Source organism: Salvelinus fontinalis, chromosome 35, assembly GCF_029448725.1.
Source record: "Salvelinus fontinalis isolate EN_2023a chromosome 35, ASM2944872v1, whole genome shotgun sequence".
NCBI classification, from domain to species: Eukaryota; Metazoa; Chordata; class Actinopteri; order Salmoniformes; family Salmonidae; genus Salvelinus; species Salvelinus fontinalis.
The window spans coordinates 32,231,525-32,248,920 of NC_074699.1; the positions used below are offsets into that span (position 1 = coordinate 32,231,525).

The 17,396-nt window shown below is 43.7% G+C and overlaps 1 protein-coding gene across 1 annotated transcript; it reads right to left on the minus strand.

The window, feature by feature from the left end:
* Window positions 1–1,847: 1,847 nt before the first annotated feature.
* Window positions 1,848–17,392, minus strand: LOC129834735 (AFG3-like protein 1). The gene is made up of 17 exons (XM_055899979.1): window positions 16,481–17,392; window positions 15,469–15,556; window positions 15,245–15,313; window positions 15,005–15,126; window positions 14,401–14,550; window positions 14,146–14,220; window positions 13,764–13,888; window positions 12,994–13,264; window positions 12,564–12,701; window positions 12,147–12,300; window positions 11,845–11,952; window positions 10,113–10,238; window positions 9,641–9,751; window positions 9,258–9,373; window positions 8,874–9,074; window positions 8,594–8,788; window positions 1,848–3,923 (listed from the first exon to the last, which is right to left on the minus strand). Exons 1-17 carry the CDS (start codon window positions 16,607–16,609, stop codon window positions 3,696–3,698), a joined length of 2,406 nt encoding a protein of 801 aa, XP_055755954.1. The 5' UTR covers window positions 16,610–17,392; the 3' UTR covers window positions 1,848–3,695.
* Between the last annotated feature and the right edge of the window lie 4 nt (window positions 17,393–17,396).

Consider the following 17,396-nt stretch of genomic DNA (forward strand, 5'->3'; position numbering starts at 1 on the left):
TTCAAAAGTGACCAAAACATCAGCCAGGAAGCACTGTATCATCTGAAATCCATAGATTAGGGCCTAATGATTTTTTTGCAATCAACATATTTCCTTATATGAACTGTAACTCAGAAAAATTGTTGCGTTTATATTTTTGTTTAGTATTGTAACGGCTGTTTGAAGAAGAGGACCAAAGTGCAGCGTGGTACGTGTTCATGATGTTTATTATAACCTGAACACCGAAACAAAAACACAAAAGTGGAACAAAACGCAACAGTTCTGTCAGGTACTCACACAAAACTGAAAACAACTACCCACAAAACCAAGATGGAAAATGGCAACCTAAATTGGCTCCCCAATCAGAGACAACGAGAAATAGCTGTCTCTGATTGGGAACCAATTCAGGCCACCATAAACCTACAATCCCCTAGACCATACCAAATCCCCATAGATAGACAAAACCACTAGACAAGACAAAAACCCCTAGACAAATATAAAAACTAAAACAAACCACCCTTGTCACACCCTGACCTAACCAAAAAATAAAGAAAACAAATATAACTAAAGGGCGTGACAAGTATACACACATATATCTCAATACTTCACAAAAGACGTGTGAAGTTCATCTGTTGTCAGTTGACTTGAGTTATAGGAACATTGAGAGAGCATAAAAGGTGAGGTAGTGTACACTAGTCGTACTCAGAAATAAAGCTTGTCAAAAGCTGTTTTCCTGTGGGGGAAAGTGGGCAGGTAGAGGTGTGGCTGTTGTTTTTCACAAAAGACTGAAAATTACATTCAGAAGACGTGTTTTTCTTCAATCAGGCCTAGTAACAGTTTGAACCTCAACCAGAAAGAGGATAAAATACAATGTAAATGTCATTCTGTCACAGTGTTACAGTCTGATCTGCATGGACTGGATTTCTGCTGTGTCAATGACTGAAGAGAGACATGGGAAAATGAACACGTCACTGAAATTCAATAAGGTCAGAAGGTAGCGAAAAACATTGAAGATTAAATGCAGCACGCACGCAGGGCGGCAGGTAGCCTAGCGGATAGAGCGCTGGGACAGTAACTTAAAGGTCACTAGTTAGACCTTTTACAACATCTCCACCCCACTGATCCTCAACACTGGGGCCCCACAAGGGTGCGTTCTGAACCAATCTCCTGTACTCCCTGTTCAACCACGACTGCGTGGCCATGCACGCCTCCAACGCAATCATCAAGTTTGCGGACGACACTACAGTGGTAGGCTTGATTACCAACAACGACAAGACGGCCTACAGGGAGAAGGTGAGGCCCCTGGAGTGTGGTGTCAGGAAAATAACCTCACACTCAACGTCAACAAAACAAAGGAGATGATTGTGGACTCAGGAAACAGCAGAGGGAGCACCCCCCTATCCACATCGACGGGACAGTAGTGGAGAGGGTAGTAAGTTTTAAATTCCTCGGCGTACACATCACGGACAAACTGAATTGGTCCACCCACACAGACAGCGTGGTGAAGAAGGTGCAGCAGCGCCTCATCAACCTCAGGAGGCTGAAGAAATTCGGCTTGTCACTAAAAGCACTCACAAACTTCTACAGATGCACAATCGAGAGCATCCTGTCGGGCTGTATCACCGCAACTGCTCCGCCCACAACCGTAAGGCTCTCCAGAGGGTAGTGAGGTCTGCACAACGCAACACCGGGGGCAAACTACCTGCCCTCCAGGACACCTACACCACCCGATGTCACAGGAAGGCCATAAAGATCATCAAGGACAACAACCACCCGAGCCACTGCCTGTTCACCCCGCTATCATCCAGAAGGCGAGGTCAGTACAGGTGCATCAAAGCAGGGACCGAGCGACTGTTGAACAGCTTCTATCTCAAGGCCATCAGACTGTTAAACAGCCACCACTAACATTTAGTGGCTGCTGCCAACATACTGACTCAACTCCAGCCACTTTAATAATGGGAATTGATGGAAATGTATGTAAAAATGTATCACCAGCCACTTTAAACAATGCCACTTAATATAATGTTTACATACCCTACATTACTCATCTCATATGTATATGTATATACTGTACTCTATATCATCTACCGCATCTTGCAATCTTTATGTAATACATGTATCACTAGCCACTTTAAACTATGTCACTTTATGTTTATACACCCTACATTACTCGTCTCATATGTATATATTGTACTCTATACCATCTACTGCATCTTGCCTATGCCGTTCTGTACCATCACTCATTCATATATCTTTATGCACATATTCTTTATCCCTTTACACTTGTGTGTATAAGGTAGTAGTTGTGGAATTGTTAGGTTAGATTACTCGTTGGTTATTACTGCATTGTCGGAACTAGAAGCACAAGCATTTCGCTACACTCGCATTAACATCTGCTAACCATGTGTATGTGACAAATAAAATTTGATTTGATTTAAAACACAGAGCCGACTACGTGAAAAAGAAAATCTGTCAATGTGCCCTTGAGCAAGGCACTTACCTAATTGCTCTAGGGTCGCAGTTGATAATGGCAGACCCTGGCCGTAACCCCACTCTCTGAGGGTGTCTCAGGAGGAATTGAGATACGAAAAAAAAATATGTCCAATTCACACATGGTATTAATACACACTTGTACATGTGTGAAAGAGGACAAATAAGCACCCACCAAATTATTACAATGGTGCAACGCACACTCACATAGACCTTCATGTTCCAATATGAAATCTAAAAGAAAACATCTCATATGAGATATGTACACCAGGGACGGGTAACTTTGATGGGGGTGGGGGCCACAAAAAAAACTGATCTCATCGTAAGGGGCCGCAGTAGGGGCCGCAGTTGCTCACGGGTCTGCATACCTACATCATTGTAAATGTATTGCCCTGGCCACATCTGCGGTCCTCATGCCTCCTTGCAGCATGACTAAGGCACGTTCACGCAGATGAGCAGGGACCCTGGGCATCTTTCTTTTGGTGTTTTTCAGAGTCAGTAGAAAGGCCTCTTAAGTTTTCATAACTTTGACCTTAATTGCCTACCGTCTGTAAGCTGTTAGAGTGTTAACGACCATTCCACAGGTGCATGTTCATTAATTGTTTATGGTTAATTGAACAAGCATGGGAAACAGTGTTTAAACCCGTTACAATGAAGATCTGTGAAGTTATTTGGATTTTTATGAATTATCTTTGAAAGACAGGGTCCTGGAAAAGGGACACTTCTTTTTTTGCTGAGTTTATAAAAACAATATATTTTCCCTGTTGCAAAGATGTGATGACCATGGTCTCTATGGCCTTAGAATGACCACACAGGCCCTGAAATGCACTATGGTCAGGATAAAGGAGGAACATAGTACAGCAGGGAATCTCCAGGGAAAGACAGGAACGGCATGGTGGAGTGGATATCCTTCACAGATTGATGAATCTCATTCCCTGCAAAACCAAAATACAGGAACACCTTTTTGCATTCCCATATGAATAAAAAAAGTCTACATGAGAATTTTCACAATCTAGGACTGTTGGAGCAGATCCCCTGCTGCATCCCACAACCCTCAATCTGTAGCCATCAGGGACACGGTGCAGGGATGCCTTCTTAAACCTGACACCCTCCCCTGATATCAGTCTATCTGGGTCATGTCAAGTGCCCTCCCCTCACCATATGAGTCTCAACATGTCCCTCCAGTGGCCTGGTTGGGTGGGGGCCAGGTCAGACGTGGTGTCCGTCTACAGGTAAAGAGCCTGTTTGCGTTGCTGCTCCTGGGGGGGCTCTTCCATCCCCCGGTCCTTGTTCCAGTTCTTGAGGCCCTCAGGAAAGGAGGTGTCCTCCTCCATGGCCCCCGTCCCCTCCACAAACTCCTCATACGTAGACTTCTCCTCGTAGGGGCGAGGACCCAGCAGCTCCAGAATATCAGCCTTGTCCAGGACCTCCTTCTCCAGGAGACGCCTCCCCACCTGGAGGGGAGACACATGGGAGCGGATGGAGGTTAGACCACTTTTCAACCATGTTCTACAGTTGAAGTCGGAAGTTTACATACACCTTAGCCAAATACATTTAAACTCAGTTTTCCACAATTCCTGACATTTAATCCTAGTAAAAATTACCTGTGTTAGGTCAGTTAGGAACACCACTTTATTTTAAGAATGTGAAATGTCAGAATAATAGTAGAGAGAATGATTTATTTCAGCTTTTATTTCTTTCATCACATTCCCAGTGGGTCAGAAGATTACATACACTCAATTAGTATTTGGTAGCATTGCCTTTAAATTGTTTAACTTGGGTCAAACATTTTGGGTAGCCTTCCACAAGCTTCCCAAAATAAGTTGGGTGAATTTTGTCCCATTCCTCCTGACAGAGCTGTTGTAACCGGGTCAGGTTTGTAGGCCTCCTTATTCGCACACACTTTTTCAGTTCTGCCCACAAATTTTCTATAGGATTGAGGTCAGGGCTTTGTGATGGCCACTCCAATACCTTGACTTTGTTGTCCTTAAGCCATTTTGCCACAGCTTTGGAAGTATGCTTGGGGTCATTGTCCATTTGGAAGACCCATTTGCGACAGAGCTTGAACTTCCTGATTGATGTCTTGAGATGTTGCTTCAATATATCCACATCCTTTTCCTGCCTCATGATGCCATCTATTTTGTGAAGTGCACCAGTCTCTCCTGCAGCAAAGCACCCCCAGGGCATGATGCTGCCACCCCCGTGCTTCACAGTTGGGATGGTATTCTTCGGGTTGCAAGCCTCCCCCTTTTCCTCCAAACATAACAATGGTCATTATGACCAAATAGTTCTATTTTTGTTTCATCAGAGAAGAGGACATTTCTCCAAAAAGTACAATATTTGTCCCCATGTGCAGTTGCAAACCATACTCTGGCTTTTTATGGGCGGTTTTGGAGCAGTGGCTTCTTCCTTGCTGAGCGGCCTTTCAGGTTATGTCGATATAGGACTCGTTTTACTGTGGATATAGATACTTTTGTACCCGTTTCCTCCAGCATCTTCACAAGGTCTTTTGCTGTTGTTCTGGGATTGATTTGCCCTTTTCGCTCCTTCCTAAGCGGTATGACGGCTGCGTGGTCCCATGGTGTTTATACTTGTGTACTATTGTTTGTACAGATGAACGTGGTACCTTCAGGCGTTTGGAAATTGCTCCAACGAATGAACCACACTTGTGGAGGTGTACAATTTTTTTCTGAGGTCTTGACTGATTTCTTTTGATTTTCCCATGATGTCAAGCAAAGACGCACCGAGTTTGAAGGTAGGCCTTGAAAAACATCCACAGGTACACCTCCAATTCACTCAAATGATGTCAATTAGCCTATCAGAAGCTTCTAAAGCCATGAATGACATCATTTTCTGGAATTTTCCAAGCTGTTAAAAAGGCACAGTCAACTTAGTGTATGTAAACTTCTGACCCACTGGAATTGTGATACAGTGAATTATAAATGAAATAATCTGTAAACAATTGTTGGAAAAATTACGTGTCATGCACAAAGTAGATGTCCTAACCGACATGCCAAAACGATAGTTTGTTCATAAGAAATTTGTGGAGTGGTTGAAAAACGAGTTTTAATGACTCCAACCTAGGGGCATGTAAACTTCCGACTTCAACTGTATATACCTTTCTGATAACATTATCGATGTGATTGCCATCCTATTTCTGTCCCTCTTAGGGTTAAAACCTCTTTGGGCTAGGGGGCAGTATTTTGACCTCTGGATGAAAAGGGTGCCCAAAGTAAACTGCCTGTTACTCAGGCCCAGAAGCTAGGATATGCATATAGTTGGTAGATTTGGATAGAAAACACTCTAACGTTTCTAAAACTGTTAAAATAATGTCTGTGAGTATAACAGAACTGATATGGCAGGCAAAAACCCGAGGACAAACCACCCACCCCCCCCAAAAGAAAATTCAGCCGACCACTGTTTCCAATGGCTGTCATTTTTAATATGAGGGGAAAACCTCCCAGATTGCAGTTCCTAGGGCTTCCACTAGATGTCAACAGTCTTTAGGAAGAGTTTCAGGCTTGTTTTTGGAAAAATTAGCTAGAATTTGTAGTTTTTCTAAGTGGCTCCCATTTTGGCTGTAGTGTTTTCATGAGCGTAGATGAGAGCGCGTTCTTTGTTGTTTATCTCCGGTAAAGACAATAACGATTCTCCGTCTTAAATTTTATATTTTATTTACGTATTAGGGTACCTGAGGTTTGATTATAAACGTTGTTTGACTTGTTTGGAGAAGGTTATTGGTAACGTTTGGGATTCATTTTGCATACATTTTGAAGGAGGGAAACCGGTGGATTATTGAATGAAGCGTGCCAGCTAAACTGAGTTTTTGGGGATTTAAATTAGAACTTTATCGGACGAAATGACAATTTGTGATGTAGCTGGGACCTTTTGGAGTGCCAACAGAAGATTTTCAAAGGTAAGGCATTATATCACTATTTCTGACTTTCGTGGCGCACCTGCCTGGTTGAAAAATGTTTTAATGCTTTTGTGTGAGGGGCGCTGTCCTCAGATAATCGCATGTTGTGCCTTCGCCGTAAAGCCTTTTTGAAATCTGACACAGCGGCTGGATTAGCCTGTTGGGGATGGGGGCGCTGTTTAGACTATTTATGCTAATTTGGCAAATTTTTTAAACGGCTTCCCACAAAATCCTTGATCGTACAATATGCATATTATTATTATTATTGGATAGAAAACAGTCTATAGTTTCTATAGGAGTTGAAATTTTGTCTCTAAGTGGAACAGAGCCCATTCTACAGCAATTTCCCTGACATGGAGTCAGATTTGAGAAATGTTGGCCACTCTTCTGAAGTCAGTTAAAGGGGCACTGTCGTTGCTATGACTATACGGACACTTCTTACGTCTTCCCCTGGATGCCTTTACGTGATGACGATTCCAACGGGGTCGATTGCGCGTTCACAGGCCCTACAAATGAAAAAACCCTGAAGCTAGTCATTCTTTGGGAGTTGCGTCATGAGCCTAGAGGACACCGGCGCGCACCTGTTCCAAGCGTTAGTTTAGCCTGTTATATTTCTCCGGTCATCTTTTCACTCGTTATAGGAGTTAAAAACATCATAAGGTAGTTAATTTAAAGCGTTTTATAGCAATTTATATCCGTTTAGTGCGATTTTGGGACATTTATTTTTGCAACGATGTGAAAAGTTGGGCACGCTTTTCAGTTCATCCCGAACGCAGTTGACATTTCCACATGGCAAGAGGACAGCTTTCCACCAAAAGACGATTTCTCCCAAGAAAGGATCCTTTGCCCAAGATACTGATGGAAGAACAGCTCAAGGTAGGACATTTTTATTATGATAAATCGTGTTTCTGTCGAAACATTTTAGTGGCTTAGGACGCCATGTTTTTTGACGTAGCTTCGCTTGGCGCAAACTGTATTGAAAAGTAAGGATAAATTAAAAAATGTAATAACGCAATTGTATTAAGAATTAAATTGTCTATCAATCCCTGTCCACCCTGTATTTTTTAGTCACGTTTATGAGTATTTATGTATAAGAGTAGATCACTGTCTAAGTGGCGCAAGGACTTTTTCTTTACCAGCTTGTCTACATTTCACATTGTCTAACCATGATTTTGGTGGCTAAATATAAACATTTTCGATCAAACTGTATATGCATGTTGTAATGTGATGTTACAGGAGTGTCATCGGAAGAATTCTGAGAAGGTTAGTGAAAAAATTAATATCTTTTGGCGATGTTGACTTTTATCGCTCACTTTGGCTAGAATCAATGCTGGGCTGCTAATTGCTATGTGCTAAGCTAATATAACGATTTATTGTGTTTTCGCTGTAAGACACTTAGAAAATCTGAAATATTGTCTGTATTCACAGGATCTGTGTCTTTCGATTCGTGTATGCTGTGTATTTTTACGAAATGTTTGATGATTAGTAGTTAGGTAAACACGTTGCTCATTGTAATTATTCTAGTCCATTTGTGATGGTGGGTGCAATTGTAAACTATGCCATCTACCTGAAATATGCACTTTTTTCTAACAAAACCTATCCCATACCATAAATATGTTATCAGACTGTCATCTAATGAGTTTTTTTGTTGGTTAGGGGCTATAAATATCTTAGTTTAGCCGAATTGGTGATGGCTACTGGTGTTGGTGGACAAATAAAAGATGGTGGATTATGCTAATGTGTTTTTAGGTAATAGATGTACATCTTTACATATTGTGTCTTCCCTGTAAAACATTTTAAAAATCGGAAATGTTGACTGGATTCACAAGATCTGTGTCTTTCATTAGCTGTATTGGACTTTAATGTGTGAAAGTTAAATATTTTAAAAAAATATTTTTTTTGAATTTCGCGGCACTGGTTTTTCAGTGGGGGGGGGGGGGGGTGTGCCGCTAGCGCCACGCTGATCCTAGACAGGTTAGCAAGAAGTTAAGCTTTATTTTGATGTATGAGACTTGTATTTTCATGAAAGTTAAATATGACTATTTCTGTAATTTGGATTTCGCGCTCTGCAATTCCACCGAAGGTTGTCGAGGTGGGTCGCTAGCGCCAGAGAGGTTGAGAGATTTGGATCTCCTATCTCGATATCTCACTCCTCTGTCACCATCTCTCTCCTACATACCCCTCTCTTTCCCCCTCCTTCCCCCTCACCTTCTCCACCACATCTCTCTTCTCAGTGATGAGCTGGTGTGTGCGTTGGAAGGCAGCGTCGATGAGTGAGCGGACCTCCTGGTCTATGAGCTGGGCCGTGGGCTCGCTGTAAGGCTTCTCCATCACCATCTCTCCCTGCCTGGGGAGCTCAAAAGACACATGGCCCACCACCTCACTCATCCCAAACTGAACCACCTGAGAGAAGGATCGAGGGGGAGAGGGAGAGTGAGGTTAATTAGAGTGTGTGTGTGTTTGTGTGTGTGTGTGTGTGTGTGTTTACCTGTGCGTAGGCAGACTGCGTGACCTTCCTGAGGTCATCCTGTGCCCCTGTGGTGATCTTCCCAAAAAAGACCTGCTCTGCCACGCGTCCCCCCAGCATCATACACATCCTGTCAAACAGCTGCTCCCGCGTGAACAGGTACTGCTCCTTAGGGAGGTACTGAGCATACCCCAAACCCTTCCCCCGGGGGATGATTGACACCTGGGACAGGAGAGGAAACCACCCGGTAAGATCCTACATTCTGCTCAGGTTGAAATTGAGGGATAGGTAGGGTAGGTAGAACAGGGACAGTAAGGACAGAGAAGAGACAGTGGATGGGGTAAAAAAGGTGATAGAAGAGGAGAGAATGCTATTGAGGGAAGAGGGTAGCAGATGGCCACACACCTTGAGCAGAGGGTCAGCGTGTTCCAGGTACCAGCCCACCACAGCATGGCCAGCCTCGTGGTATGCTACAGTGGTCTTCTCTAATGGCTGTAGTACCTGGGTCTTCTTCTCCAGACCTGGGGGGAAAGGATGGCATGTTTACAACCACAAAGTGTGTGTGAGTTTCATGTCTCAAGGCTGCACATGTGTGTGTTAGGGGAGGGGGCTTGGTTACTTGTTCAGGAGTAAAAGAGTGGCCTCACTGGCCCCGACAGACAGGACAGGAAGGTCATGTCAACACCAGCCAGTCTGACAGTTACATTCCAAAGATGAACTCCCTGTTTGAGCCCTGACCCCTGACATCCACTCCCCCCACCATCCCCCAGTCAGTGACATTAGCTTACCTCCGATGACCCTCTCGATGGCCTGCTCAAAGTGATTGACGTTGATAGACTCGTTAAGGTAGCGTGCTGCTATCAGGGCCGCCTCATTACACACGTTGGCAATATCAGCTCCTGTATGTTGAAAGAACCATGTCCTGTGTTAATTTCGTCATTACTTTTAAAGGGACAGTTTGGGACTTTGGCCAATCCCTTTATCTACTTCCCTCCCGAGCAAATTCTATCTAGAGTATCGCAAAGACTGGAAGTATTTGGGTAAAGATAGCGCAAAGACGAAGTCTCGCTAATGCTAGTTAGCATTGGCCTGTAAAGCCACCTCTAACTTCCTTCCCACTGGACACAGAGACATAAAAAATGGTATCCATGAGTTCATCTGACTCTACGGAAGTAGATAAAGGGCTTAATTTCCAAAATATCCCTTACACAGCTAGCTGTCAACGTGCACACAGACAAACACACCTGGCCCTGCACTCACCAGTGAAGCCAGGTGTGAGGGCAGCTAGTTTCCTGGCCAAAGCTTCAGAGTCTATACTGGAGTCCAGCTTCAGAGGCCTCAGATGGACCTTAAAGATGGACGCTCTGCCCTTTATGTCTGGTGGACCTGAGAGGAGAAGGAGAGAGAGAGAATTTTAATTAGTATAGGGATAGAAAGGGAAAAAGAAGGGGGATCGGGTTTGACAGGGAGGAAGTGTAACATATTTATGGAAACGGATCACTAGCCCAGGCAGGAGAGGAAAAGGGAAAACATTGACACCCTAGTCAGAAGGCCCAGCAGAGCAGCTTGCCTCCTATCCCTAATGGTTACTGTCCCCGGTTACATAACCTTTTGGTTTATAGAAGCTCTCGCTCAGGCTGCAGTTAGTTTCCATGACAGACAGAAGAATGCAGGCCAGTGAGGCCAGGCCAGAGCTGCCTACCATTGTACAGCTGGACTGGACTTTGGGGAAAATGGATCCCAGCCGTCAGAAATAGCCTAGATCATACATCTCACCTCACTCACAAAGAGTACAACCACATGAAATAACATGTTACTGCAATGTTGGGCACAGCTCAAATCAGACCACTATCAACACAGATAAGGCAATTATGCAAGTTATGATATCACTGATAATGGCAAAAAACATTTAGCAGTCAATGCTTTTGCCAAGAATGTTACCAAAAATATGTCTGTGCACTTAAAGTTCTCACTTCTAAAATGGCTTGATTACAAGGACTAATTGCGAGTACAAAAACCACAGGCAAGCTTTTACTGCATTGCTGAGATGGGGTCATGTCAAATTCTAATCATGTCGGCGAGGACTGTACGAAGTGGTTTCACTACCCAGGGAAAGGTGACAAAAAAAGCCTTAGCCACATTAATTTCAGTCAGGGCTGTATGGGACTAGAATATGGAGACTAGACAGTGGTCTAACATAGATAGACCAGGAGTTTTTCACTGACCACATGACCCAACCTCGTAAAAACTCTGGGCTCTAGTTAGAATTTATAGCGCAGGGTTTTTCCTGTTCAGGTTAAACTCCTTTCCCTAAACTCACAGGGCCAGGCTAGCTCGTTGCTATGGTAATGGGGGTCAGGAGAGGCGGGACGGCACTGGACAGGCATGGCGTGCTAATGTCATGAGCTATGCCGGCCGGCTCAGGCTGGGTAATCCCTCAAAAGACTGCGCTGAAGATGCTAATCCAACGACAGGGCAGAAAACACATTCTGTTTGTGGGCTGTTGACCAGAGAGGAAGAGTTGTCAGAGAGCAGAGCCAGAACACCAGAGCAAAGAAAGCAAGGCTAATGCCACGTTAATACAGGGGACTCTAATCCAGGTAAACTACGCTCTTTGAGTCACAGTACTGAACACACTGATAAAGCACTGTTAAAGTAGCTTTAACTGTAGAAATAAACATCATTGTGTATACCCTATAGTGGCTAGGTAGCAGCATCTACCTAACTCCACATACTGTGACGTATATCCAGTAGGCACTGTATATGTGAGGTACTGATAGAGTTGGAGTCAAAGAGGGGCCAATGAATTTCCTGATCGTCTAACAATGGCTGTGTTGATCTGTGGCGACAGGTAGAGACAGATTAGGCCCTGCTAAAATTAGACTATCTGTACCTACTACAGTATTTAGATCATTGACATAATGTAGAGCTATGACATAAATAAATAGTTCCAGGCCACACAGATTTTATTTATGGAGTGGACTGACTGTACCTATGTAAATCTGTCTGTCGAAGCGCCCAGGTCTCATCAGTGCTGGGTCCAGGATGTCTGGTCGGTTGGTACCAGCCAAGACGACCACGTTAGTGCTGGTGTTGAACCCTACAGACCCAACAGAGAAGCGATGGGAAAAAAACAGTTGAGATTGTATGGAAGGGTCACATAATAAACAGGACACAGATAACTATGGTTAATTAAACATGGCACATTCATTGAGTGTCTTTGGGAATCATTTCCCTTTTTTTGCTTCATTTAACCTTCAATTAACCAGTGTAAGACCACCAAACCAGACCTACCATCCATCTCCACTAGCAGCTGGTTGAGTGTGTTCTCCTGCTCACTCTGTCCCCCAAAGTTCCCTCTGCCTCTCTTCCTGCCCACAGCATCTATCTCATCGATGAACAGGATGCAGGGAGCGTTCTTACGGGCCATGGCAAACATATCCCTCACCTGGAAAAAGGAAAGGCATGGGTTACATTACTGGGTAGGTCCACAGCACAACAAATCAACACTTTAGCAAAGTTTATCATGCTTATTGTATAAAACTCATGCCAATACATTGATTCAGAGAGTCATGTATTTATTCCCATAGAGGAGTGAAACAAGTGCATGACCTCAAAGCAAATATTTAGACAAAGAGGAAAAGCTAACAGAAATCCACCCTGTAATCCAACTGTCCGTCTTCCTCCCCTCTCCCCTGGGGTAGTACTCACCCTGGCTGGGCCCACGCCAACAAACATCTCCTGGAACTCAGATCCGTTGACGGTGATGAAGGGGACATTGGCCTCTCCGGCTGTGGCCTTGGCCAGCAGGGTCTTCCCTGTGCCGGGTGGACCCGACAACACTGCACCCTGGGAAGCACATGGTCATAGCTGGTATAAGTGGACACTCTTGTGAGTACTTGGAGGTTAGAGTGTAGTGGTGACTGAGATGCAAAGGAAATGTCTATGCAAACAAACAGCCAATTAACTATAATCTCAGCTCATCATTCTGCATAGACAAATTCAACTGCACAGTGTTTTCTTGACATGGCCATGAAATCCAACACACTGCTATTTTTTCTCTTGGTGAGCATCATCCTGTACAACAGGGTAATCTGAGTAGTGTTTCAGATGCTGGTATGGTATCTAAGGAAAGAGTTACCTTGGGGATCTTGGCCCCCAGGTCCTGGTACTGCCGGGGGTTCTTCAGGAAGTTGACAAACTCTAGGATCTCCAGCTTGGCCTCTTCGCAGCCCGCCACATCCTTAAATCTCACGTCAATGTTGTCCTTCATGATCTTGGCCTTGGATTCGCCCATGCTGAAGGGGTTGCCCCGCCCTCCGCCACGGCCTCCTGCCATTGGTCCCTGGCGCATGGTGAAGAGCAGGAAGCCAACCAGCAACAGGGTTGGAAGAATGCTCATCAGGAAAGTACTATATATAAATAAAAGAGAGGAGAGATTAGCATTAAGGGGCCAATCAATCTATCAACATCTCCAGGGTCAGTGAGAGCATGATAGAGAGGACCTTCAAATGAGCTCCAACCCCACAGCTCCTAATCTGAACAACATTCAAATAAATTCCTGTTCCCACAGCTCTCCATCCATCCCATGTCCTAGACCTCATGATGTCTCACCCATCCCATGTCCTAGACCTCATGATGTCTCACCCATCCCATGTCCTAGACCTCATGATGTCTCACCCATCCCATGTCCTAGACCTCATGATGTCTCACCCATCCCATGTCCTAGACCTCATGATGTCTCACCCATCCCATGTCCTAGACCTCATGATGTCTCACCCATCCCATGTCCTAGACCTCATGATGTCTCACCCATCCCATGTCCTAGACCTCATGATGTCTCACCCATCCCATGTCCTAGACCTCATGATGTCTCACCCATCCCATGTCCTAGACCTCATGATGTCTCACCCGTCGCTCTCGCTTCCGTAGATCACAGATACTCTGTGTGTAGAGTCCAGGCCCATCTCCTGCTGGGCCAGCTCCAGGTTGCGTTCAAACGTCTCCACGCTGCCGATGTTGAACCACAGGTAGCTCTGTGACACATAAAGAGACAAGGGGATGTAAACACACTTATAACTGTTGGCATTCCTCACTGGTTAAATTCTAAGCAAAACATTATGGAACGTAAACACATAAGACTAAAGAATACATCTACATCCAAATGCTTATCTTACTAACTTGTAAACTCTATACATGTCTTGAAGTCCAAAGAAAAGGGACCTATGGATAGTGTAAAAAAACAAAAAAACAAGACTCACAAATGTCTCCCCTGTGATTATTTGATACATACCACCTCTGACGTATTGACTCCATGCACTGGGATGACTCTAACATACTGTTTGTTGACTACCTCCAGACGTTCCACCTGTACAGAGAACACATCAAAGAATGAAGACCTCAGACTCACTGTTCCACACACAAGCAATGATATAACAGCTCCAGGCATGACAACACATGCAATACTACTTTACTTATGGGTCTTATAAAACGTTATTACATAGTAACTAGTGAAGAACAGTAATCTAGTATATCCCCCGTCTCTCACCAGTCTTCTGGCCAGGTAGCTATTTACAAAGTCCTTCCAGGAGACTTCCTTCCCAGTCTCTCGGAAGTAGAAATACAGGAACGCAGAGGCCATGCCGGCGAATCCGATCGCGACATTGCGCATGGTCTTCTCATCCCAGGGGAAATCATTCTGTCAGATTCAGAGAAAACAATGAGAGGGGAAACAGGGTGGAAATGATGTATACAGAAGTCTCATCAACACACACACAAGCTAACACACACAGTGGCTGAGTGGAAGCAGGCAGAGTGGGGCTCTGGCCACCGTCTGCCTCCCTCTCATGCCAACTGTCAACTCCCCCATTAGTAGTATGATAAAAGGTGACCCTTTATCCTCTTACAAAGCAGCCCTTTATAAATAGAACTCAACTTTTTTGACTTTCCTCTCTCATCCATTACATAACAGGCTGCCAAACAAGGCATTATTGACTGACGTGTTTATGTAGCGTCTCTGGTTCAGATCAGGTAGATTAAGGGGTGGAAAATCAAACCTGAGTGATGACAGAGTGCTGTTACTGTGGAGAAAACAGGCACACCCTGTTTGTTTACATGTCTGATCTGTAGAAAGCGGAGGCTTTGAAACAGACCTGGAAGCGTGTCCACCAGTCTGATTCATCCTTCCTTCCGCCTCTCCTCCTCTCTCTCTCGCCACCTCCATTTGGTCCCCCTTCTCCTCCGCCCTGAGATTCTGGCTCTTTGGTCTTCTCATCTAAACAAGCAAAATGACACAGGAAATTAAATCACAGACAACTGGCTGTCCATCATTGACATCCCAGTGTTTTAACAGTGTGCCAGTAGAGAGACAGGATATAGGCCATAAGTCATACCTCCGGTCTCTTCAGATGATTTGTTCACTCCAGGAGTGTCCTCACTCTTTGGGAAGAACTTCTCAAATCCTGAAGCAATTAAAACATCTAATTAGCATAGGATTGAAGATGTAGGACACAATCAAACAACAACAAAAATGAATTGCACAGTCATCTGTAATTGCCAGGGTCATGACATGCATAGATGATAACATCAACATATTCCTGGTGTTAGAGTGATTTACCTCGTGGGGGTTTGGAACTGAGCAATCGAGCCAATGTGAAAGTGCATTGATTTAATCCCATGGGATTGATTCGTTTTAATGCAGAACACTGAGGAGAGAGCAGGATTGGATTAACACAGCCTACCTTGAATCTCATATTTGAAAGGGTTAAAATATCTGCATTAGGCTACTGATATTCAACAATAGACAGTTAAAGACAATTCAGATGAATATTCTAATTATGCTCCCAAACATTTAAATGGTTATAGCAGCCGACTTTCTTTTTATAGTTTACTCTCCGTTAGTCAGCCACTCTACAAAACATTTTTGGGTGTGCATCATTTTTTATTCCTTTTACTATTCACTGAATATACAACACATCCACACATTATAAAAACTGATTATTATTACAGTAAATAATATTAAAAAGTCCTTAATAAACAGATTAACTCATTGAACTGATGTTAGGCCATAAAAACATCGATTTGGCAAAAGGCCCTAGAATGTTTCACGCAATTTAGGTCAAGGCTAGAATAATACGAAAAGCTCCGATCCGATTGCGACGGGATGCAGTTTGTCAAATTTACGTCAAAAGTAGATTTCTTTTGCATTTTATCTAAACCTAACAAATTGTCCTAACCTTAACAAAATTATCCTAAAATTATACGATAATTCTCCTAACCTGCTACGAAAAGTCAAATCTGACGTTAATTTGATCAAAACTGGAGAGATCCTTTCTAGACATGACCCATAATGTGCTGCAGCTGAGACGAACCTTTCCCACAGAACGCAGCAACTCGATGTGTTATGAAATGAATGAGGAAAAAAGTTTCATAAGCAAGGAAGGCTTCTTTATGCAAGAAACTCTTTATGACAAAGTTAATCAAGTAAAGGCAAACAAGGCTTAATCGTGCATTTGTAAATATATTGTAAATCTGGCATCAATGTTGTGTGATATCATTACATAGTTATTTTGCAAGTTGACGGCAGACGGAATTATTTAAAGAAATTATGTAAAGAAATGACACCCTACCTTCGATAATGCGCTAACGTTACTGTAGCGAAAAGCTGCAGGGATGGTGGCGCAGCCTCTGCCCCAAGCCTGCACCCCGTTCCGCAGGGGCCAAACACTCACTGAAAGCAGCCCCATCATGCGAACCATATTTCGGCTGAAGCAGACAGAGTATCCCCGCTGTTGCGGTAGATCGACTCCCGAGCCTCAACAGTTTAAAACTAGCTACGATTATACAGAGTGAGATAAACCAAGTCATCAACCTTATATAAGCCTGACGTAAAATAATGTAAACAAAAAATATCATTCACAAATATGTATCTATGCATCTATCATTGCTGTCAATCATTCGTTTTGTGAATTGTAAAATAAGGAAATTCGATGAATTCTAGTTAAAGTATTCACATTTTATTGCATTTATGTTCGTGTATACCCACGACCTCATCGGGTCCTTCGAAGGACCAGACCGCTACTTTGCGATTGGTCAATATGCGTGGAACGATAACAAGTGAAGCTTATGAAAATGAGGGCGTTCTATTAACCCGAGCCGCGGTGCACATGTCTATGAACGAGCAAAAGCGGTGGAGCGCCCTTCTCAAACTTTACAGTAATCTTTCAGGTTGTCAACAAGGTAGCAAGGTCCATACATGTATATTTCCTGTCCATAACAAATATGTTTGAATTTTTGAACTAGTTTTCATTGGGATGGGGAGGCAGATAAAGCATTTTTATTTAAAAAATAAATCACTTGTGCATGTGAAAATACCGAATCCCACTATTTACTCCACGTGCTTGATCTAGCCTAGGCTATGTCACTTTTCTTTGGAGCCTACTTCACCGTGGGCTTTGAACCACGGAGGAGGGGGCACCTGGCTCACCCCAAGGAGACAGCCCGGTTCCAAAACGAACGCACACCTGCCCAAAATCCTGCCACCAG

Coding starts and splice junctions, on each gene's coding strand:
- LOC129834735 (XM_055899979.1), bottom strand. CDS start 16,609: ATGGTTCGCATGATGGGGCTGCTTTCAGTGAGTGTTTGGCCCCTGCGG. Junction 14,221..14,400: donor GCTACCTGGCCAGAAGACTG/GTGAGAGACGGG, acceptor TTCTCTGTACAG/GTGGAACGTCTGGAGGTAGT. Junction 13,889..14,145: donor GAGTCAATACGTCAGAGGTG/GTATGTATCAAA, acceptor TATGTGTCACAG/AGCTACCTGTGGTTCAACAT.